The following is a 23729-nucleotide window of genomic DNA, read 5'->3' as shown; positions in this document are numbered from 1 at the left end:
GCATGAGTTCCAAGGTGAATTCCTACTTGTAATAACAGGACATAAATAATGAATTGGAAAACTTACTCAGTCATGCAAAAGTGAAAGAATGTGAAAAGTAAATGCAGAAACTGTGTTACTGAAGCTCAAACCTAATGCTTTCAAACATAGTTTGTTTATTGTCATTCAACCATGACCATATTGTCACACACAGCACTTAACATTACAAACTATAATTTAAATCAATGATAAATTGAAGGGCTAGCGCCAATGAAATAATGAAGTTAATTTGTTTACTCAAAGGTTAGCATCTGAAATACTAAGACAGTAAGATCTACAGGAAGATGTTTCATGCGTGGCATTGCTGCCTTCCTTACCTCTAACTGCACTGCAGGGTTATCACCCAGGGACAACCATTCATTGATGTTTTGCTCCCTTAGCCCTGGTACATCTCTTGGTGGCAGAGCAGTGACAGAGACTATCTCCCTGCCATCCTCTGCAGCTTTCAATGAGTTCAATATCAGCCAACTCTGGTGGCCCTCCTGAGCCTTGCTCCAGTCACTACCATATTGTGGAGTAATTTTGTTTTAATGCACCAATGAAGCCTCAGCATCCGACCTCCTCAGGGTAGTGATGGTCCTCCAGCCAGTTTCCTTACACTCAGCTGCCAGGTCTAAATACATCAGCCTCTTTTTGTCCTGGGCAGCTTCCACTTCTTCCTCCCATGGGATGATTAAAACAATGAGAGGAAATGTCTTGACAGCCATGGAGCACAGTACTATGTCTGGGCAGAGAGATGTGGTGGTGACTGCCAATGGGAACTGTAGCTGTCTGCCAAGATCTGCCCTCATGTTCCACTTCATGCCTGTGGAGAGAAGGCCTGAAGTAGCTCTCGGGCGGGTGCATTCAGCGCTCTTACCAGCTTTAATAAATGAGATGAGTTGTTGTCTCACTGGGGAAAGGCTGCATCTCCCATCCTGCCTTCAGGTCATTAGGATCTCCATCAGCTTCTTTAGGACCTGGCTGCACTGCCATCTGTAGCACTCTTCAGACAGGACAGTCTTGCATCCTGCCGGGACATGTTGGAGGTTGGCATTGGTGGTATCACTCAGGGACAGCTATCCTGACTGTCGAGCCACTGGTGAAGATTTTGGGGATGGGGCAAGGTATCTGATGAGGAAGCTGAGTCTGGCTTGAGGGCAAACATGAGGAAATCTGCAGATGCTGGAAATCCAAACTTACAGCCAATAAAATTGATGCACCATCAATAACTCTTGGAGACATGAGGTGAGATATAGGTTTTTATATGGGCGGAAGAAAGAACAAGCAGCAATTGACCACCACACTACATCCTGGAGACTGAGGCTGGGGCGGTGTCTCCAATCGCCTTCATACCGGGGTCCGTGGGAGGAGCCACAGGAGCAGTCAGTGGGGGGGGGGGGGGCGTGTCCAGACAGGTATATGTAGTTCACCACATTCACCCCCCCTTTGTTTTAAAAGAGAGTCCCCATGGGGCGAAGTTTCTTACAAGTATATTTACAGGTTAAGTCTATCAGGTGGTCGAATCTGTTGCTGCGATCTACGTAGCACCGGCTGTGATTGCACAGGTGCCGGTGGTGATTGCACAGGTGCAGGTGGTGGTGATTGCACAGGTGCCGGTGGTGATTGCACAGGTGCCGGTGGTGGTGATTGCACAGGTGCCGGTGGTGGTGATTGCACAGGTGCCGGTGGTGATTGCACAGATGCTGGTGGTGGTGATTGCACAGGTGCTGGTGGTGATTGCACAGGTGCCGGTGGTGGTGATTGCACAGGTGCCGGAGGTGATTGCGCAGGTGCAGGTGGTGGTGATTGCACAGGTGCCGGTGGTGATTGCACCGGAGACGGAGGTTGTGCTGGTTCTGGCCTGACTGGAAGTGTCAGCCCACTAGGCATCAGTGATCCCTCACGTGTGTGCGAGGCGCCTGGTATATGCGTGTGCGAGACGCCCGGTATAGGAGTGTCGTGAGGAGTCTGTGTAGGGCTCAGTGTGCGCAGTGTCACCTTGGGTACAGGGTTCATAGTTACCGTGGAGTGTTCGGGGTAGTGGTCTGCTGCTCCTGCAGACCGTGTCCTCCCGCCCATCAGGTAAGACCACGTAGGCATACTGGGGGTTCGCATGTAAAAGGTGAACCCTCTCGACCAGCGGGGAGTATTTATTGCCCCTCACATGTTTCCGTTGCAGCACTGGCCCTGGGGATGTCAGCCAGGCTAAGAGCTGGAAAGGTGTCTCCATCTCTGGAGACAGCCTATCTACTGATGTCTACTATAAGCCTACAGACTCTCACAGCTCTTAGGTGGAAGAGCTGGAAAGGTGATTGGCGAAAGTGATACAGAGCTGGAGAAGGGAAAGGATCATGGGACGGGAGGCTTCGGGAGAAAGAATGGGGGGGGGGGAGCACCAGAGGGAGATGGAGAACAGGCAAACAACTAAATATGTCAGGGATGGGGTAAGATGGGGAGGAGGGGCATTAACGGAAGTTAGAGAAGTCAATGTTCATGCCATCAGGTTGGAGGCTACCCAGCCGGTATATAAGATGTTGTTCCTCCAACCTGAATTTGGATTCATTTTGACAATAGAGGAGGCCATGGATAGATATTGCACATTTAGATGGAGATGTAGTGTAAAGGGTTTTCTGTTTATGAATTTCTAAGTATTGTTAATATATTGCTAGCACACAGCAAAACTGTACAAGAAATGTATGAGTTTAGAGGTGACTAAGCTGTGGTCTATAGGGTATATGAAATCTCTGCTTGATCCCTAAAAGTGCCATGACATCTTTCATTTTCAGGGCAGTAGAATGTGTGGCTTGATCCGATTCAATACTCTGAGATAATCCCCAGTCAGTAAAGACCCTTTCCAATAAGATTTTGCAGTGGCATTGGTCATGTTTGTCCTAGTCGCGAAAGCTTCCATCCACTTGGTGAAGGTATCTATCCCTACAAGAATATCTTTGTTCCCTCCTGGGGTGGGATGACATGTATCCAACATAATCGATCTGTAAATTAGTCCAAGACCCTTCCACTTCAGCTCCTTGGTTAAATCCTTAACCTTAACCTTTTGTTCCTACTGCCTTCCCATCTCCCCAGTCTGCGGCTGCCGTTCCTGCCCATTTAACACACCTTGCTTCGCTAATTCATCAGCTTTCTTATTCCCCTCAGGAGATAATTTTGAGTGGGCTTTCACCTTTATAACTCCATATTTTCCTATCAGTCCTTTCAGTATTCCAAGAACCTTCTCTCTAGTAATGGTAACTTCACACACTTCATGATCCCTGACACCTGGAACTTCCACCATACTGCGAGTGAAGATTGATGCAAAATACTTATTCAGTTTGTCCGCCAATCCTTTGTCCCACATTACTACCTGTCCAGCATCATTTTCCAATGGTCTGATATCCACTCTCGCATCCCTTTTACACTTCATGTATCTGAAGAAACTTTTGGTATCCTCTTTAATATTATTGGCTAGCTTCCTTTCATATTCCACTTTTACCTTCTTAATGACTTTTAATAGTTGCCTTCTGTTGGTTTTTAAAAACTTGCCAATACCATAACTTCCTACTAATTTTTGCTCTATTATATGCCCTCTCTTTGGCTTTTATGTTGGTTTTAACTTCTTTTGTTTGCCACAGTTGTGACAGCTTTCCTTTCGCGTACTTCTTCCTTTTTGGGATGACTATTTTCTGTGCCTTCCGAATTGCTTCCAGAGATTCCAGGCATTCCTGCTCTGCAGTTATCCCCACCCGTGTTCTTTTCTAATCAATTCTGGCCAACACCTCTCTCATGCCTCTGTAGATCCATTTACTCCACTATAATGCTGATAATACTGATACATCTGACTTTAGCTCCTCCTTCTCATTCAGTGATATTATTTTCATTCATTTTTCATTACGTGTGTGTTGTACAATGAGGGTGATCATGGTATTTCCATGACTATGATGTTCTTGGCAATTTTTTCTATGGAAATGCTTTATTATTGCCTTCTTCTGAGCAGTGCGTTTACAACACAGGTGCCCTCAGCTATTATCAATACACTTCAGAGATTGTCTGCTTGGTGTCAGTGGTCGAATAACCAGGATTTGTGATTTGTACCAGCTGCTTGTATGACCACCCACCACCCGTTCCCATGGCTTCACCTGACCCTGACCTGGGGACTAAGCAGGTGCTAAATCTTGCCCAAGAGTGACCTACAGATGAGTGGATGGTAGAGACATATCTCCACTCTGACATCCAAATATTAATTTATGGTTTTTAAAATATGTTTGAAATGTTTTGCAACATGCATTGCTTCCTATAAGAACTGAATAAGATGGTCAACTTTAAGAGTGAACCTCGTACTCAACAACAAGTTTTCGCAAAACCATGTCTCCCTGGGCCATTTCACCCAGTTAGTATCCCAGTTCTAATGTGATAGAATCACAGCTTGATTATATACAAGAGGCCACTGGGCCATCACAACAGTGAGGGACGTTTATTATTGATATTAAATTAGTCTCGTGGCCTTGTTCTTTCTTCAGAGTTCTGTGAATGCTGAGTGTACATTAAACCACATTGGAAGTGTGTCCTGAATCTGTTTCCATTGGATTTTCATCCAGTGAATCCCAGAATATGAGAATGTGCTGTGAGTTTTACTGACACACACCCCACATTGTCCCCGGGTATTAGGGACAATCTCTCCTCCAGAGACAATATGAACACGCTTCACTCTCCCAGCTTCCTGCGCTGCAGAGATGCAAAAATATTCCACATTACTGGAGTCTTCAAATCCTGGCACCGTTCCAGTAAATCCCTCACCATCCTGTCCAAAGACAGGACATCTATCCAGATTGAGCTGTCCAGAACCAGATACAAAAATCCAGTTGGACTGAGAAAGCGTGGATAAAGATTCTCACCAATTTCCTTATTATTGTGCTTTAGATTTCACTTGTAAACCTTAGGCTTGTGTCTGATTTGACCTAATCTCCAATAATACCAAGGCAGCCTACAGAGAAGAAGTCATCACCCTGACACAGTGATGTCAAGAAAACAACATTTCCCTCAATGTCACAAAAACAAAGAAGCTGGTTGTGGACTACAGGAGGAATGGAGACAGGCTCACCCCTATAACATCAATGGATCTAGGGTTGAGAGGGTGTACAGCTTTAAGTTCCTCAGCATACACATCACTGAGGATCTCATGTGGTCTGTACATACCGGCTGTGTGGTAAATAAAAAACAACAGATGGTTGAAGAAGTTTGGTATGGGCCCCCAAATCCTAAAGACTTTCTACAGGGGTATGACTGAGAGCATCCTGACAGGCTCCATCACTGCCTGGTAAGGGAACTGTACTTCCCTCAGTCGCAGGAGTCTGCAGAGAGTGGTGCAGAAGGCTCAGTGCATCTGGAGAAGTGAACTTCCCACTGTTCAGGACATTTACAAAGAAAGGTGCGAAGGTGTGTAGAGAGGGCTCAAAGGATAGTTGGGGACCTGAGTCACCCCGACCACAAACTGTTTGCTGCTACTCTCCGGGAAACAGTACCACAGCATAAAAGTCAGGACCAACAGGCTCTGGGCTGCTTCTTCCACCAGGACGTCAGATGGATTAATTCACGCTGTTACAATGGTATTTTGATGTTATATTTATGTCGTGTTGTACATACTATTTTTTACAAATTACTATAAATTGCACATTGCACATTTAGATGGAGATGTAGTGTAAAGATTTTTCTCCTCATGTATATGAAGGATGTAAGTAATAAAATGAATTCAAATTCAGTTTATATATTGCTAGCACACAGCAAAACTGTACAAGAAATGTATGAGTTCCGAGGTGATTTCACACTTCATAAATGTAGTGGCAGTGTAATGTTTAAATAACTGGGCAAACAGTCAAAGTTTCTGTCCTCTCTTATTGGACTTCCCCTTCTCCAGCCCTGTATCTCTTTCACCAATCAACTTCCCAGCTCTTAACTTCATCACTGCCCCTCCCGGTTTCACCTATCACATTGTGTTTCTCTCTGCTCTCCCCCACCTTTTAAATCTACTCCTCAGCATTTTTTCTCCAGTCCTGCCAATGGGTCTTGGCCCAAAATGTCGACTTTTTTTTTTCCACAGATGCTGCCTGGTCTGCTGAGTTCCTCCAGTATTTTGTGTGTGTTGCTTGGATTTGCAGCATCTGCAGATTTTCTCCTGTGAGTGTAGTTTCTGCTCTTATTTCCAGTTTCTATTTTAAGTCCATAATTTCTATGTGTTTTTCTGGCCCATCCAAATCAGGTTCTCAATGGACTCCATGCCATCCATCTCCTTTCACCCTATTTTGTTTCAGGATAGGGGAACAGGAACCAAGTTGTTTTTAATTTGCTTTATTTTCCTGCCAAAACTCTCCTGATTCTGAGACTGAATGTTCAGAAAAACTCACCCTTGGTCAGATCTGTCACCATCTTCTCGGAACATCTGTTCCAACCTCAAATCTTCTATATCAGGACGCCCATGTACATTGCTTGTCAGGTCTATGGAATCAGGACCATCACTTACAACAATTGTTATGAGCCATTGGTGATAACATTCCTGCTTCTCCCCCACCAAATTCAACTGGTTTATATGGTACCATTTACTTTTATCCAGAGAAATCAGTAGTCTGTACACTCATGAACTTGCTTTGTCTATAATTTCATAGTGCTCTGCAAACCATCGATTTTAAAAATGAAGTTGGGTTAGTTTATTCTAATCATTACTTTTTGTCCTTGAGTTAATTCTATGGGACTGACTTTTAATTCAAAGTAGGCTTGACTTTTTGTTTTCTCTTTCTGGATTGATGGACTGCCACATAATTGGCCTCCACTATCTCTACCCACTGTTGTGCACACTTTTCAGACACAATCCCATCTGTTTCGGGTTCTGACAAATCTAATCCAAACAGCTCCTCAATCTTCTCATGTCTCTCCTGGTCATGAGTTTATGGGGGGTGTAACCTGTCGATGATGCCGATGTATTCCTTATCATCATCAGTGCACAAGGCAAAACTACTTCTCATGTTGTTCCATGGTTTTGCACTATTTTGACAATCTTTTTTTTGGATTTTATTTATCCTTTTCATAATTCCACTGGACTGTGGTCTACAGGGTATATGAAATCTCTGCTTGATCCCTAAAAGTGCCATGACATCTTTCATTTTCAGGGCAGTAGAATGTGTGTCTTGATCCGATTCAATACTCTGAGATAATCCCCAGTGAGTAAAGACTCTTTCCAATAAGATTTTGCAGTGGAATTGGTCATGTTTGTCCTAGTCATGAAAGCTTCCATCCACTTGGTGAAAGTATCTATCACTACAAGAATATCTTTGTTCCCTCCTGGGGTGGGTGGCACGGATCCAACATAATCTATCTGTAAATTAGTGCAAGACCCTTCCACTTCTGCTCCTTGGTTAAATCCTTAACCTTAACCTTTTGTTCCTACTGCCTTCTCATCTCCCCAGTCTGCGGCTGCCCTTCCTGCCCATTTAAAACACCTTGCTTCGCTAATTCATCAGCTTTCTTATTCCCCTCGGGATAATTTTGAGTGGGCTTTCACCTTTATAACTCCATATTCTTTCCTTTTTTCTTCAAATGTATACCGTAACAGAGCAGCACAATGGCAGGGGCTTTCCGTCAGCTGAACCAAACCCTCTTGCTTCCCACAGAGGCAATGTTTCATAAGACTGTTACAAATGTTCATACTATCAGAGTGTATGACTGACCCTGGCGGAAAACATTCTGAGTGGCTAACCACAAATGCCACAGCTGTCAATTCTGCTGCCTGTGCACTCATGGTGTTGGGTAACTTTAAAGCTATACTCTACCTTTCCTGGCCATGCTCATTGTCTGCATATATGCTGCACCCAGTTCTCCTCTCCCCCATCTGAAATGTTGAAGAGATATGTAAAGTAGGGTGTTTTCCTTTGTTTGTTCTCAGGTATTGCTTTCTGATCTTCCACGCCTCCCTCCCTTATTATTTTGATAGAAATGGTCCCTTGGGATTATTTGTTATCATATTTTGATGCCCATCTGGTTCCCCATGACAATGAAGAGTATCTGCAAGGAGGTAGACACTTTAATACCCTTTACAGCTACATCTCAACCCTGTAGTGCCAAGGCTGATGGACCAAGACATTTTAATTCAAACACCCAGAAGTAGTTGGATAAATGTGTGCTTTGAGATGGAGAGGAAATTAATGTGAAATGCTGTTTGCACCAGCCCAGTTAAATGAAGTTCTGATTGCTTTAAAGGGATCTCAAAATCAATATGTTAAAAGTCTTCAGCAAAAGTTTTCTGTAAAATAAAGCTGTATTGTTAATAAAACCTAATCTTCAGTGTTACTCACCAACTTCATCCACTTCATCCCCAACTTCCACCATGCCCTCAAACTTACCTGGTCCATTTCCAACACCTCCTTCCCCTTTCTCAATCTCTCTGTCTCTATCTCTGGAGAGAGTTTAGCTGCTGATTTCTTCAATAAACCCACTGATTCTCTCAGCTACCTGAACTATATCTCTTCCCACCCTGTCACTTTTGAAAGTGAGATCCCCTTCTCTCAATTCCTCCATATCTGCGGCATCTGCTCATCGGTCGAAGCTTTCCATTCAGGAACTAATGAGATGTCCTACTTCTCCAAAGAAGGGGATTTCCCTTCCTCCACCATCAACACTGCCCTCAACTGCATCTCTTCCATTTCACACAGGTCTACCATCACCCCATCCTCCAACCACTCTACCAGGGATAGGGTTCCTCTTTTCCTCACTTACCACCCCAGTAGCCTCCAAGTCCAGCACATAATTCTCAGTAACTCCAATGGGATCCCACCACCAAGCACATCTTTCCCTCCTCCCCAACTTTCTGCTTTCCACAGGGACTTCTACACGACTCGCTTCACAGTTCATTCCTCTCCAATGAACTATCTCCTGGCACTTATCCTTGCAAGCGGAACAAGTGCCACAGCTACCCCTACACCACCTCCCTCACCACCATTCAGGGCCCCAAACAGTCCTTCCAGATGAGGCAACACTTCACCTGTGAGTCTGCTGGTGTTATTTATTGTATTTGGTACACCTGTTGGGCCTCCTGTATATCGGTGAGACCTGACGTAGATTGGGAGATCGCTTTGACGAGCACCTATGCTCCGTCTGAAAGAAAAATTGGTTTCTCCCAGTGGCCGCCCATTTCAATTCAACTTCCCATTCCTATTTCGACATGTCAGTCCATGGCCTCCTCTAATGATGTGATGAGGCAACACGCAGGTTGGAGAAGGAACTTGTTTTCCACCTGGGTAGCCACCAACATTATGGCATGAACATCGATTTCCCAAGCTTATGGTAACTGCTTAGGGGGGAACAGTTACCTTCAACATTTCCAATTCTAATTTCCCTCTCTCATCTTATCCCCTTACCTCCCCATCTCCTTCCTCTGGTGTTCCTCCCCCTTTCTCTTTCTTCCATGGTCTTCCATCCTCTCATCACATTCCCCCTTCTCCAGCCCTTTATCTCTTTCACCAATTGACTTTCCAGCTCTTTACGTCACCCTTCCCCGTTTCCCTGTTTTACCCATCACCTGCTACAATATCTTGTATTTCTTCCTCCCCTCTCCTCACCTTCTTACTCTGACTTCTCATCTCTTTTTTCTAGTCCTGAAATAGGGTCTCTGCCCAAAACATTGACTGCACTCTTTTCCATAGATGCTGCCTGACCTGCTGAGTTCCTCCAGCATTTTGTGTGTATTACTTTGATTTCTGGCATCTGCAAATATTCTCTTGTTTATAAAATTGCTCCCCAAATATTCCAGTCTTTCCAAGGTGTTAAATTCTAATTCCAAATTTAACTGTCCACTCGTCAACAGTTTTCCTGAATGCCCCTATCCCTCTGAAATATGGGCATCTAATCTCTGGAATCCATGTTTGTACTGTTCATCCCTCAGAAACTTTGCTAGTAACTGCAAATCTTAGAATAAGCAGTTAATTCATGAAAAGTTTTCACACATTTTTCAAAGGACCAAAGAGGAAAGGGGGGAAAAACTGCTGGGTGGGTGCCCCTCAGCACATACTCCCACAGCCTGGTATGTGTCAGTCAGAAGCATTCTCTTACAGAAGCATTGTTGAGGATCTCTACCACCCATCCCACAATCTCTTTGAACCAATATTGTCTGGAAGGATGTGCAAAAGCATTAGGACTAGGACTGCCTGACTGGGTTAACAGTTTTGCGGAGGAAAATTAAGCTTGGGAACTAAGGGTTAACAGAATCATGGGGATAGCATAATAAGAAACAGAATGTGTCAAACTTCCTTGTACTAACTAATAATAGATCATGGCATCAATGAGGCACAGATTGGATAGGGGCTAATCGTCTGAGAGGCAACGTGATTACTGGTGTTTTTGGTACTCTGGTCAATGAGAAACCGATTGGATAGGTGCTAATTTTGTGTCATTTTGCGGTGCTGGAGACCAACGTATTCCATGCAGACCAAAGACAAGGATCCTTGCGTCCGTCTCTATATCACAGTCGTTACAGAGATGGATGACCATCTCTTCCCCACCACAGCTGTTCTGAGGGCAGTGTCCCATGGGGTTTAGATAACATGTACCAGCCAAGCGGTGTCTCAGTACGTGGTGAATACTGGTGATGACGCATTCTGTGAGATGGTGCTTGGGAAACCGACCCACAAATCCCTGCCCTGTAGTGTCTGTAGGACATTCCATACTGACCACCGCCTGATGGACTTGTGCTCAGAAGTGTTTCCTTGGAAGAACTCTTTCACAAAGGACAGGCTGTGTGGCAACATCCAGCTGACTGTGACGTTGTACGTCAACGGGACCAGACCAGTTCTCTGCAACATTATGGACAAATAAAACCTCAGCGCAGGGTGACACTTGCTGTCCATGTACTTTGCTTCTACACACACCCTGAGGCAGCCACAGAAGGGAACAGGTTACACATGTGTTACGTACCACAGAGCTGACAGAACATCAGACGCTGAAGGCTAATTTCTTTCAAGTTACTGACAGAGAACGTCATTTCCACAAAGCCAGTTTTTGTTTTGCTGTCACATTCTGCTCCAGCCATTTCTGTTACATACTTCGGCAACTCCAAACAAGATGTCCGGCTCCTTCAGGTCGTCGGACCTGATGGTGATTGTGACATTAGATCGGAACAGTGACCTCGCTCTGACCAATGATGGTGATTCAAATGGTCATAGATGCCGATGAGTTTGTGAACTAACCATGGATCTGAGCACAATACAGTGACATCATGCATGTTGAATGAGGTTTAGACCTGGGTACCTCCATCGCCTGACAACACCACCTCTCTTTTCCCTTCGTTCTTCCTGACGGTTTGCCAAAGGTTTCTGCACAACACACAAATAGGGGAGAGTGAGCAACTGTGCCTAACACCAGAGTTGATGGGGAAGCTCTCTGTTTCCCACCAATTGATTTGGACTGCACCACAAATGTCTGTGTGGAGCAGTCTGATGCAAATCCTGACTACCCAACCCATTTTGGGGAGCATTTCTATTAAGATCCACCCTGCATCAGCAGATGAAGTCCTGAGTGATCAGCAACAGAGTTTTTGATCAGGGTTTCTCCCCTTCCATTGTAAACACCTGGGCTATCTACTAATTCATCTGGATATGCAGGATGAAGCGAGTCCGACAGGTCGAGGTGCACGAATCCTCAGAGAAAATTGCACCAAATGTTCCCTTCATCCTGATGACTGCCTTTGTACGTGGCTGCATCTAGTTGTGCGTGGATCTGAAGCACGTGGACACCAAGTGTCAATGTGCCGAGGTTCGACCCGTCACTCGTGTTGTGGCTGATGGGTTTGCCCTGTTCTCTGGACACATACACACGCAAGACAGACATCCAGTGCTGCTAGGAGATCAGTTCAATGAAGGACTCCCTTACATGTGTCCAAAACCTGTTGATCTTCCAGCACAGTGAGGCGCCTGTAAGGAATGCTGCTGGCACACTCAGGCTGTATGAGGTTGTGCCGGGGACACACTGAAGCTCAGTGCAGCCAGTGTAAAGGTTCGGTAAAAGTTAAATGCTCAGTTGGAAATTGGCAAGTACGATGTTGTGGGGATAACAGAGACGTGGCTTCAAGCGGACAGGGCCTGGGAAATGAATATTCAAGGACATACATCTTTTCAAAAGGACAGATTGATGGGCAGAGGGGGTGGGGTGGCTCTGTTGGTGAGGAATGACTTTCAGTCCCTTGCGAGGGGGGACATAGAATCAGGGGATGTAGAGTCAGTATGGATAGAACTGAGAAATTCTAAGGGTAGAAAGACCCTAATGGGAGTTATCTACTGGCCCCCAAACAGTAGTCTGGATGTAGGGTGTAAGTTGAATGAAGAGTTAAAATTGGCATGTCGCAAATGTAATAATATAGTTGTCATGGGGGATTTCAACATACAGGTAGACTGGGAGAATCAGAATGGTATTGGACCCCAAGAAAGGGAGTTTGTGGAGTGCCTCTGAGATGGATTCTTAGAACAGCTTGTACTGGAGCCTACCAGGGAGAATGCAATTCTAGATTTAGTGCTGTGCAATGAACTGGATTTGATCAGGGACCTCGAGGTAAAGGAGCTATTAGGAGGTAGTGACCATAATATAATATGTTTTAACCTATAATTTGAGAAGGAGAAGAGAAAATCGGATGTGTCAGTATTACAGTTGAACAAAGGGAACTATGGAGCTATGAGGGAGGAGCTGGCCAAAGTTCAATGGAACAAAACCCTAGCAGGGAAGACAGTGGAACATCAATGGCAGGTATTTCTGGGAATAATGCAGAAGGTGCAGGATCAGTTCATTCCAAAGAGGAAGAAAGATCCTAAGGGGAGTAAGGGGTGACAGTGGCTGTCGAGGGAAGTAAAGGACAGTATAAAAATAAAAGAGAAGTATAACATAGCAAAGATGAGCGGGAAACCAGAGGACTGGGAAGCTTTTAAAGAGCAACAGAAGATAACAAAAAAGGCAATACGCCAAGAAAAAATGAGGTATGAAGGTAAACTAGCCAAGAATATAAAGGAGGATAGTAAAAGCTTCTTTAGGTATGTGAATAGCAAAAAAATAATTAAGAACAATATTAGGCCATTGAAGACAGAAACGCGTGAATTTATTATGGGGAACAAGGAAATGGCAAATGAGTTGAACAGGTACTTTGGATCTGTCTTCACTAGGGATGACACAAAACAATCTCCCAGATGTAATAGTGGCCAAAGGAACTAAGGTAATGGATGAACTGAAGGAAATTTATATTAGGCAAGAAATGGTGTTGGATAGACTGTTGAGTCTGAAGGTTGATAAGTCCCCAGAACCTGATGGTCTGCATCCCAGGGTATTAAAGAGGATGCTCTAGAAATCATGGATGCATTGGTAATCATTTTCCAATGTCCTATAGATTCAGGAACAGTTCCTGCTGTCTGGAGGGTGGCTAATGTCCCACTTTTCAAGAAAGGAGAGAGAGAGAAAACAGGGAATTATAGACCGGTTAGCCTGACGTCAGTGGTGGGAAAGATGCTGGAGTCGATTATAAAAGAGGAAATCACATCACATTTGGATTGCAGTAGAAGGATCAGTCCGAGTCAGCATGGATTTACAAAGGGAAAATCATGCTTGACTAATCTTCTGGAATTTTTTGAGGATGTAACTATGAAAATGGACAAGGGAGAGCCAGTGGATGTAGTGTACCTGGACTTTCAGAAAGCCTTTGATAAAGTCCCACATAGGAGATTAGTGGGCAAAATTAGAGAACATGGTATTGGAGGCAGAATACTGACATGGATTGAAAATTGGCTGGCTGACAGGAAACAAAGAGTAGTGATTAACAGGTCCCTTTCGGAATGGCAGGCTGTGACCAGTGGGGTACCGCAAGGTTTGGTGCTGGGACTGCAGCTGTTTACAATATACATTAATGATTTAGATGAAGGGATTAAAAGTAACATTAGCAAATTTGCCGATGACACAAAGCTGGGTGGCAGTGTGAAATGTCAGGAGGATGTTATGAGAATGCAGGGTGACTTGGACAGGCTAGGTGATTGGGCAAATGTATGGCAGATGCAGTTTAATGTGGATAAGTGTGAGGTTATCCACTTTGGTGGAAAGAACAGGAAGGCAGATTACTATCTAAATGGAGTCAAGTTAGGAAAAGGGGAAGTACAACGAGATCTAGGTGTTCTTGTACATCAGTCAATGAAAGCAAGCATGCAGGTACAGCAGGCAGTGAAGAAAGCTAATGGCATGCTGGCCTTCTTAACAAGAGGAATTGAGTATAGGAGTAAAGAGGTCCTTCTGCAGCTGTACAGGGGCCTGGTGAGACCCCACCTGGAGTATTGTGTGCAGTTTTGGTCTCCAAATTTGAGGAAGAACATTCTTGCTATTGAGGGAGTGCAGCGTAGGTTCACAAGGTTAATTCCCGGAATGGCGGGACTGTCATATGTTGAAAGATTGGAGCGACTGGGCTTGTATACACTGGAATTTAGAAGAATGAGAGGGGATCTGATTGAAACATATAAGATTATTAAGGGATTGGACACACTGGAGGCAGGAAGCATGTTCCCGATGATGAGTGAGTTCAGAACTAGAGGCCACAGTTTAAGAGTAAGGAGTAGGCCATTTAGAACAGAGATGCGGAAAAACCTTTTCACCCAGAGAGTGGTGGATATGCGGAATGCTCTGCCCCAGAAGGCAGTAGGGGCCAAGTCTCTGGATGCATTCAAGAGAGAGTTAGATAGAGCTCATAGATAGCGGGGTCAAGGGATATGGGGAGAGGGCAGGAACGGAGTACTGATTGTGTATGGTCAGCCATGATCACAGTGAATGGCGGTGCTGGCTAGAAGGGCCGAATGGCCTACTCCTGCAACTACTGTTTATTGCCTATTCTCTATTGATAGTGAAGGACCATAGTCTGGGATCCCTCTGCTCTTGGCCAGGGAGGGCCTGAATCGGCTTGGGCAACCCTCAAACAATGACATAATGTGTTATCTGAGGGAAACACATGGACGGCATTTTTTTTTAACAGAGTTAACACAGCTGAATATATTGGCCATATGATAAATATGATGTAAATGTTTTATTTCTCTTTTTGTGTCCATTTTATTATGAATAAAGATCATTTATGAAATTAAAAAAGAAACTCCTAAAACAAACAAGTTTTACTTGTCCGCGCAAAGTCTTGCTCCTACTCCTTGTCGATCACAAATCCGGAAATTGAAACTGAAACGAGCGAAGCTGAAACTTAAACTGATTAACAGACAGTTTAACCGTTGCCGTGTTCAGCTTTATTGTTTACCAATTGTTATGAGTTCACTCCACATCACTCTCCTCCACTCCCCGCTGGGGAGCTCCGTGACCCGGTGTGCGGACCCTCTTCTGCTCTCTGTCCGCCAGCGAACGGGGTCAGTATCCCGGAGCAGGTCCGGCACCGATCGGTCGGGAAGAGGCGTGGATCGGATGAGCGTCGGACCCAAGAATCGTCAACCCCGGGTTGAGAAGTTTATGTCGCTTCTCAGTCTCCGGATATTTTCACTCGTTCACCTTTTCTCGCTTCTGCTCCAGCTTGGTGTGGTCGGTGCCGAAGGTAAGGGAATGACTTCAGATGTGAATCCGAGAGCCACAGTCTCCATTTCCGCGCTCGGAGACTGTGGTGTCACCACAACAGATTGCTGACTGAACAAGCTTTTTCTTTCGGGGAACTGCAGCTTTGCAAGCTGAAGTCTGTTGTCCGAGGCATAAGTATACAGAGTATAAATAAATGACACGGCCATTCGCTTTTTTAACAGCACAGTACATTACAAACATGACAAAGATCATTTGTTCACCTGACTGAAATGAGACACAATTTACGTGAACAAATAAACACAACACACCGGTGCCAGCTGAGAGAGAGAAGGAGGTAGTGTTCGGGGTTTTCAGTTCAATTCCAGACCCTGACTGTAATGGTAAATTGGAGGGACATGTAAAACTTTTCTTTTACATGCCATGCAGAACTCCCGCGACATCAGTACATTGAGGTGGTACAAAGGAATATGTACAACAACGGAATGAGGTATGAAGTGTTCCAGTTCCCCAGAAAGCTCAGTGCAAGCAGACTGTGAGGTGAAAGGGCATGATGAGGTCAATTGTGAGGTCAAGTCTCCATGTTGTCGTACTAGGGAACCATTTGAGGATTTCGGAGAAAATCTAATCGCCATAAATATTGACACGTGTTAGGAATTTGCTGTAAATGCAAAAGCGTCCTGTGGTAAACTATGTATACCTGTCTGGACACGCCCCTCTGCTGACTGCTCCAGTGACTCCTCCCATAGACCCCAGGATAAAGGTGATTGTGGCATTGTTCCTCCGACAGTCACCCAGCACAGACGTGCTCCGATTTGTTGTTAATAAAAGCCTTTCAGTTTTCACTCTACTTCCAGGCTTTTAGAGTTATTGATAGTGTATCACTTCCCAATTAAGAGTGTCAGCCCGAAATGCTGACTGTTTATTCATTTCCACAGAGACTGCCTGACCTGCTGAGTTCCTCCAGTGTTTTATGTGTGTTGCCAGGAATTTGCTGTTGGTCTGCTGGCATGATATGCAATGAAATATTTAATAACTATAAAAAATTATATAAAATAAATTTAGAAGTTAAGGTACGGATATGGAAGAAAATGTGTATAAATACACAAATATCAGCATCTATGCGCAATGTAAACAGCATACAGAAACGTGATTCAAAGTATTTACAGTGCAGTATTGAGGTAATAGATGGAGTAAAATTGAATTGACTTTATCCTCTACATAGCACCATCCAGAGACAGAGAAGCAGTTTCAGCGACAGGTTACTGTCGATGCAATGCTCCTCAGACAGGATGAAGAGTTCAATACTCCCCAATGCCATTAGGCTTTACAATTCAACTGCCAGGACTTAAGAACTTTTTTTAAAGCTATTATTAATGCTTTCTGAGTTAGTGATTTAGATGCATATCATATTATTACTGAGTTAAGTATTGTATGTAATGAGTTTTTGCTACAACAAGGGTATGGGACATTGGAAAAAATGTTGAATTTCCCCATGGGGATGAATAAAGTATCTATCTATCTATCTATCTATCTATTACTTACATCCTTCATATACATGAGGAGTAAAAATCTTTGTTACGTCTCTAAGTGTGCAATTTATAGTAATTTATAAGAAACAGTATGTACAATAGGACAGTCAATATAACATAGAAATACAATTGTATCAGCATGAATTAATCAGACTGATATCCCGGAGGAAGAAGCTGTCCCGGAGCCTGTTGTTCCTGGCTTTAATGCTGTGGTGCCGTTTCCCGGATGGTAGCAGCTGGAATAGTTTGTGGTTGGGGTGACTCGGGCCCCCAATGATCCCTCGGGCCCTTTTCTCACACCTGTCTTTGTAAATGTCCTGAATACTGGGACGTGAGATCATCGATGATGTAGATGCCAAGAAACTTAAAGCTGTTCACCCTCTCAGCCCCAGATCCATTGATGTCAATATGGGTTAGCCTGTCTCCATTCCTATTGTAGTTCACAGTCAGCACCTGTGTTTTTGCGACACGGAGGGAGAGGTTGTTTTCTTGACGTCACTTTGTCAGGGTGATGACTTCTTCTCTGTAGGCTGCCTCATTATTATTTGAGATTCGGCCAATGTGGGGTATCATCAGCAAATCTAATTAGCAGATTGGAGCTGTGGGTGGGGACACAGTCATGGGTATACAGGGAGTAAAGGAGGGTTTAGTACACAGTCCTGATGGCTCCTATGTTGAGTGTCAGAGGGACAGAGTTGAGGGAGTCTTACCACCTGCTGGTGATCTGACAGGAAGTCCAGGATCCAGCTACACGTGGCAGGGTGAAGGCCAAGGTCTCTGAGCTTCTTGTTGAGCCTGGAGGGAATTATGGTGTTGAATGCTGAACTGTAGTCCAAGAACAGCGTTCTCATATAAGCATCCCTCTTCTCCAGATGTGTAAGGACGGTGTGTAGAGCTGTGGCTATTGCGTTGTCTGTCGATCGGTTGTGTCGGTGGGTGAATTGTAGGGGGTCCAGTGTGGGTGGTAGCATCCTGCAGATGTCACTGACCAGCCTCTCAAAGCATTTGCTTATTAATGAGGTTGGACTTTTTTCTTGAGCCCAGTGGGATGTGCTTTCAGGCTTTTGTATCTACTGCCCAATGGGAGAGGGGAGAGGAGAGAGTATCTGGGGTAGGTGAGTCTTTGGTTTTGCTGGCTGCTTTCCAGAGGCAGTGAGGAGCATAAACAAAGTTCAGAAACTGTTGTTGAACATTGAGGTGTCGGTCTCTGGGCTCCTGTACCTCCTCCCTGATGAGGGCTTGGCTGGGACTGCTGGTGTCCTTGACGATGGAATTCCGAGAGGTTTCATTTTGATTTTTATGTACAGTACTGTGCAGAAGCCTCAGGCATATTTATATCACTAGAATGCCTTTGACTTTTGTACAGTCCCCAAATCCCAAGATCTTTCAACAGGAACACAATTGGGAGCATCCTGACTGGCTGCATCACTGCCTGGTATGGGAACTGTACTTCCCTCAGTCTCAGGTCTCTGCAGAGAGTGGTGCGGACAGCCCAGCACATCTGTAGATGTGAACTTCCCATGATTCAGGACATTTCCAGAGACAGGTGTGTAAAAAGGGCCCGAAGGATCATTGGGGACCCGAGTCATCCCAACCACAAACTCTACCAGCTGTTTCCATCCAGAAAACAATACCACAGCATAAAAGCCAGGACCAACAGGCCCCAGGACAGCTTCTTCCAGCAGGCCATCATACTGATTAGTTCATGCTGATACAATTGTATTTCTATGTTATATAGACTGTCCTGTTGGTTATTTATTTATTATAAATTACTATAAATTGCACATTGCACATTTAGATGGAGACATAACATAAAGATTTTTACTCCTGATGTAGGTGAAGGATGTAAGTAATAAAGTCAATTCAATTCTATTCTATTCAATTTTGTATGAAAGATATCCAGTCAAACTCTGACAATCAGACACACTCGGGACATTGGTGCTGGACTGTCAGAATCAGAATCAGGTTTAATATCACCAACATATGTTGTGAAATTTGTTGTTTTGTGGCAGCAGTTGTTTTGAGTCCATAATGAGGCCTTTGATTTGGGGAATGCAGCTGAAGGAGAAAGTGTTCAATGTTAGGATGAATCTGACATTCACACCCTCCTGATCTGAGACACCAGTGCAGATGAATTGCACATCTCTGGTGAAGATAAACTGACTGGAATTGTCAATAGTCTGATAAAATTCAAAGATCAATGTACATTTTTACTTTGCTGATGCTCAGTTTATATTAACTTTCAAGTGGATTTATTTATTCAGTGATACAGTGTGGGGTAGGCCCTTCCGGCCCTTTGAGGTACATCACCGTGGCAACCCCCAAAAACCCGATTATTCCTAACTTAATCACAGGATAATTTACAATGACCAATGAAACTACCCGGTAGCTCTTTGGACTGTGGGAGTAAATCAGAGGAACTGGAGAAAACCCACGCATTCCACAGGGAGGATGAACAGAGACTCCTTACAGAACAGCACAGGAATTGAACTCCAAATGTTGGAATGCCTCATGCCGTAATGGCATCATGCTAACCACTACACCACTATAGCACTTGCTGCATGCAACACCACAGGTAAACTAGCTGCAGAGAAGATGTGTGAGAATCGTGTGCAAGATATTATATGAAAAGTTTGGAAAATTTCTGTTATTCCAGCAAGGACTGAATTGTCATTATCTTTGCATTGGCCTTCATGAAGTCAGAGATTTGGGGTATGAGACAGGGAGGGGTAGGCAGCATATTTTTTTTATTAGTCTTCACAGTGGAAGACATCTGCAGTATACCAGACATTCAAGAGTGTCAGGGAAGTGAAGTTTGTGTAGTGAGGATTATGACTGAGAAGCTTAATGGTCTGAGGGTAGATAAATCTCCTGGACCTGATGGAATGCACCCTCAGGTTCTGAAGGAAGTAGCTGGAGAGATTGCGGAGGCATTAACAATGATATTTGAGGAATTGATAGATACTGGCATTGTACCAGATGACTGGAAAATTGCAAATGATACTCCGCTATTTACGAAGGGAGGGAGGCAGCAGAGAGGAAACTATAGACTGGTTAGCCTGACATCAGTGGTTGGGAAGTTGTTGGAATCGATTGTTAGGGATGAGATTACAGAGTACCTGGAGGCACATGACAAGATAGGCCAAAGCCAGCATGGTTTCCTGAAAGAAAAATCCTGCCTGACAAACCTACTGCAGTTTTTTGAGGAAATTACAAGCAGGGTAGATAAACAAGATGCAGTAGATGTGGTGTTCTTGGATTTTCAGAAGGCCTTTGACAAGGTGCTGCACATGAGGCTGCTTAACAAGATAAAAGCCCATGGAATTACAGGGAAGTTACTAGCATGGGTGGAGCATTGGCTGGTCAGCAGAAGACAGAGAGTGGGAATAAAGGGATCCTATTCTGCCTGGCTGCCGGTTACCAGTGGAGTTCCACAGGGGTCTGTGTTGAGTCCGCTGCTTTTTATGATGTATGTCAATGATTTGGACAATGGGATTAATGGACCTGGCAAAATTTGCTGATGATACAAAGATAGATTGAATGGCAGAGCAGGCTTGATGGGACAGATGGCCTAATTATGTTCCAATGTCTTATGGTCTTATGACTTCACCCGTCAGATATTGCCTTCCGCACATCCAGCAAAGGTTGAAAGATTGTCCATCTCCAGACCACTCTGCAACCCTGTGTCTCTCACCTCTCCACCTTCCCTGGGCACTCCAAACCTCATCCCTCCTGTGACACCATCTGCTCTCTTTCCCTCTGTGATCCTAGCTCTGATCCTTGCCGTGTCTTCTCAATTTCCTCCGACCTTCCCCTCTTTGAGGCTCTGTCCTCAGTGAGGGCCTCACCTGTGTACCCCTTTACGCTCACCTCCATGAGTTCTATGCTCATCACAGGATAGAGCTCTTCTTCCATCACCTCTATCTCCACTTCTTTGGCAAGAGTTCCACATCCTGTGCTGATAATCCCTTCCCCCTCTCCTATCTCCCATCAATGAGGCATCAGAGCTCTGCACTTCTTTCTTGACAAAGAACCAAACAATGCCACTCCACCATCATCCTTCTCCATCTGGCTGAACTAGTCCTCACACTTGACAATTTTTCCTTTGGCTCCTTCCTCTTTCTCCAAACTCAAGGCGCAGCCATAAGAACTTGCTTGGGTCCTAGCTGTGCCTGCCTCTTCGTTGACTATGTAGAACAGTCCATGTTCGGACTTCCCTGCTTATACTCCCCAACTCTACCTCTGCAACAATGACAACTGCATAGGTGCTACTTCATGCACCCATGCTGAGCTCGTCAATTTTATCAACTATGCCACTAACTTCCACTCTGCCCTTAAATTCAGTTGGTCCATCTCTCTGACATCTCCTTCCCCTTTCTCATTCTCTCTGTCTCCATCACTGAAGATAAACTGTCAACCAGCATCTTTTATAAACCTCTGATTTCTAAGATTATAGAACATAGAACATAGGATGGTGCAGCACATTACAGGCCCTTTGGCCCACAAAGTTGTGCCGACCCTCAAACCCTGTCTCCCATTTAACCTCCCACCTTAAATTACTCCATATACCTGTCTAGTAGTCTCTTAAACTTCACTAGTGTATCTGCGTCCATCACTGACTCAGGCAGTGCATTCCATGCACCAACCACTCGCTGAGTAAAAAACTTTCCTCTAATATCCCCCTTGAACTTCCTTTATCTTAAAGCCATGTCCTCTTGTACTGAGCAGTGGTGCCCTGGGGAAGAGGTGCTGGCTATCCACTCTATCTATTCCTGTTAATATCTTGTACACCTCTATCATATCTCCTCTCATCCTCCTTCTCTCCAAAGAGTAAAGCCCTAGCTCCCTTAATCTCTGATCGTAATCCATACTCTCTAAACCTGGCAGAATCCTAGTAAATCTCCTCTGTACCCTTTCCAATGTTTCCTCATCCTTTCTATAGTGAGGCGACCAGAATGGGACACAGTACTCCAAGTGTGGCCTAACCAGAGATTTATAGAGCTGCATCATTACATCGCGTCTCTTAAACTCTATCCCTCGACTTAAGAAAGCTAACACCCCATAAGCTTTCTTAACTACCCTATCTACCTCTGAGGCAACTTTCAGGGATCTGTGGACATGTACCCCCAGATCCCTCTGCTCCTCCACACTACCAAGTATCCTGCCATTTACTTAGTACACTGCCTTGGAGTTTGTCCTTCCAAAGTGTACCACCTCACACTTCTCTGGGTTAAACTCCATCTGCCACTTCTCAGCCCACTTCTGCATCCTATCAATGTCTCTCTGCAATCTTTGACAATCCTCTACACTATCTACAACACCACCAACTTTTGTGTCATCTGCAAACTTGCCAACCCAACCTTCTACCCCCACATCCCGGTCATTAATAAAAATCACGTAAAGTTGAGGTCCCAGAACAGATCCTTGTGGGACACCACTAGTCACAACCCTCCAATCTGAATGTACTTCCTTCACCATGACTCTCTGACTTCTGCAGGCAAGCCAATTCTGAATCCACCTGGCCAGACTTCCCTGGATCCCATGCCTTCTGACTTTCTGAATAAGCCTATCATGTGGAACCTTGTCAAATGCCTTACTAAAATCCATGTAGATTACATCCACTGCACTATCCTCATCTATATGCCCGGTCACCTCCTCAAAGAACTCTGTCAGGCTTGTTAGACATGATCTGCCCTTCACAAAGCCATGCTGACTGTCCCTGATCAGACCATGATTCTCTAAATGCCCATAGATTCTATCTCTAAGAATCTTTTTCAACAGCTTTCCCACCACAGACATAAGGCTCACTGGTCTATAATTACCTGGACTAACCCTACTACATTTTGAATAAGGGGACAACATTCGCCTCCCTCCAATCCTCCGGTACCATTCCCATGGACAATGAGGACATAAAGATCCTAGCCAGAGGCTCAGCAATCTCTTCCCTCGCCTCATGGAATATTCCGTCAGGGCCCGGGGACTTATCTGTCCTAATGTATTTTAACAACTCTAACACCTCCTCTCCCTTAATATCAACATGCTCCAGAACATCAACCTCACTCGTATTGTCTTCACCGTCATCAAGTTCCCTCTCATTGGTGAATACCGAAGAGAAGTATTCATTGAGGACCTCGCTCACTTCCACCGCCTCCAGGCACATTTTCCCACATTTATCTCTAATCGGTCCACCTTCACTCCTGTCATTCTTTTGTTCTTCACATAATTGAAGAATGCCTTGGGGTTTTCCTTTACCCTACTCACCAAGGCCTTCTCATGCCCCCTTCTTGCTCTTCTCAGCCCCTTCTTAAGCTCCTTTCTTGCTACCCTATATTCCTCAATAGACCCATCTGACCCTTGCTTCCTAAACCTCATGTATGCTGCCTTCTTCCATCTGACTAGATTTTCCACCTCACTTGTCACCCATGGTTCCTTCACCCTACCATTCTTTATCTTCCTTACTAGGACAAATTTATCCCTAACACCCTGCAAGAGATCCTTAAACATCGACCACATGCCCTTAGTACATTTCCCTGCAAAATCATCATCCGAATTCACACTCGCAAGTTCTAGCCTTATAGCCTCAAAATTTGCCCTTCCCCAATTAAAAATTTTCCTGTC

General features: G+C 44.6%; 1 protein-coding gene across 1 annotated transcript in view; it reads left to right on the top strand.

The window, feature by feature from the left end:
* Positions 1 to 15178: 15178 nt before the first annotated feature.
* LOC140717281 (uncharacterized) overlaps positions 15179 to 23729 on the top strand; it is a 149350-nt gene continuing 140799 nt past the window's right edge. The window contains exon 1 of the mRNA XM_073030716.1: positions 15179 to 15601. Coding sequence (XP_072886817.1) covers positions 15322 to 15601 — 280 coding nt within the window. The 5' untranslated portion in view covers positions 15179 to 15321. The remainder of the gene's footprint in view (positions 15602 to 23729) is intronic.

This window comes from Hemitrygon akajei, chromosome 2 (genome assembly GCF_048418815.1).
Source record: "Hemitrygon akajei chromosome 2, sHemAka1.3, whole genome shotgun sequence".
Lineage (NCBI taxonomy): Eukaryota > Metazoa > Chordata > Chondrichthyes > Myliobatiformes > Dasyatidae > Hemitrygon > Hemitrygon akajei.
Note: the sequence above shows the minus strand (reverse complement) of the source record. Positions and strands in the feature narration are given on the sequence as shown.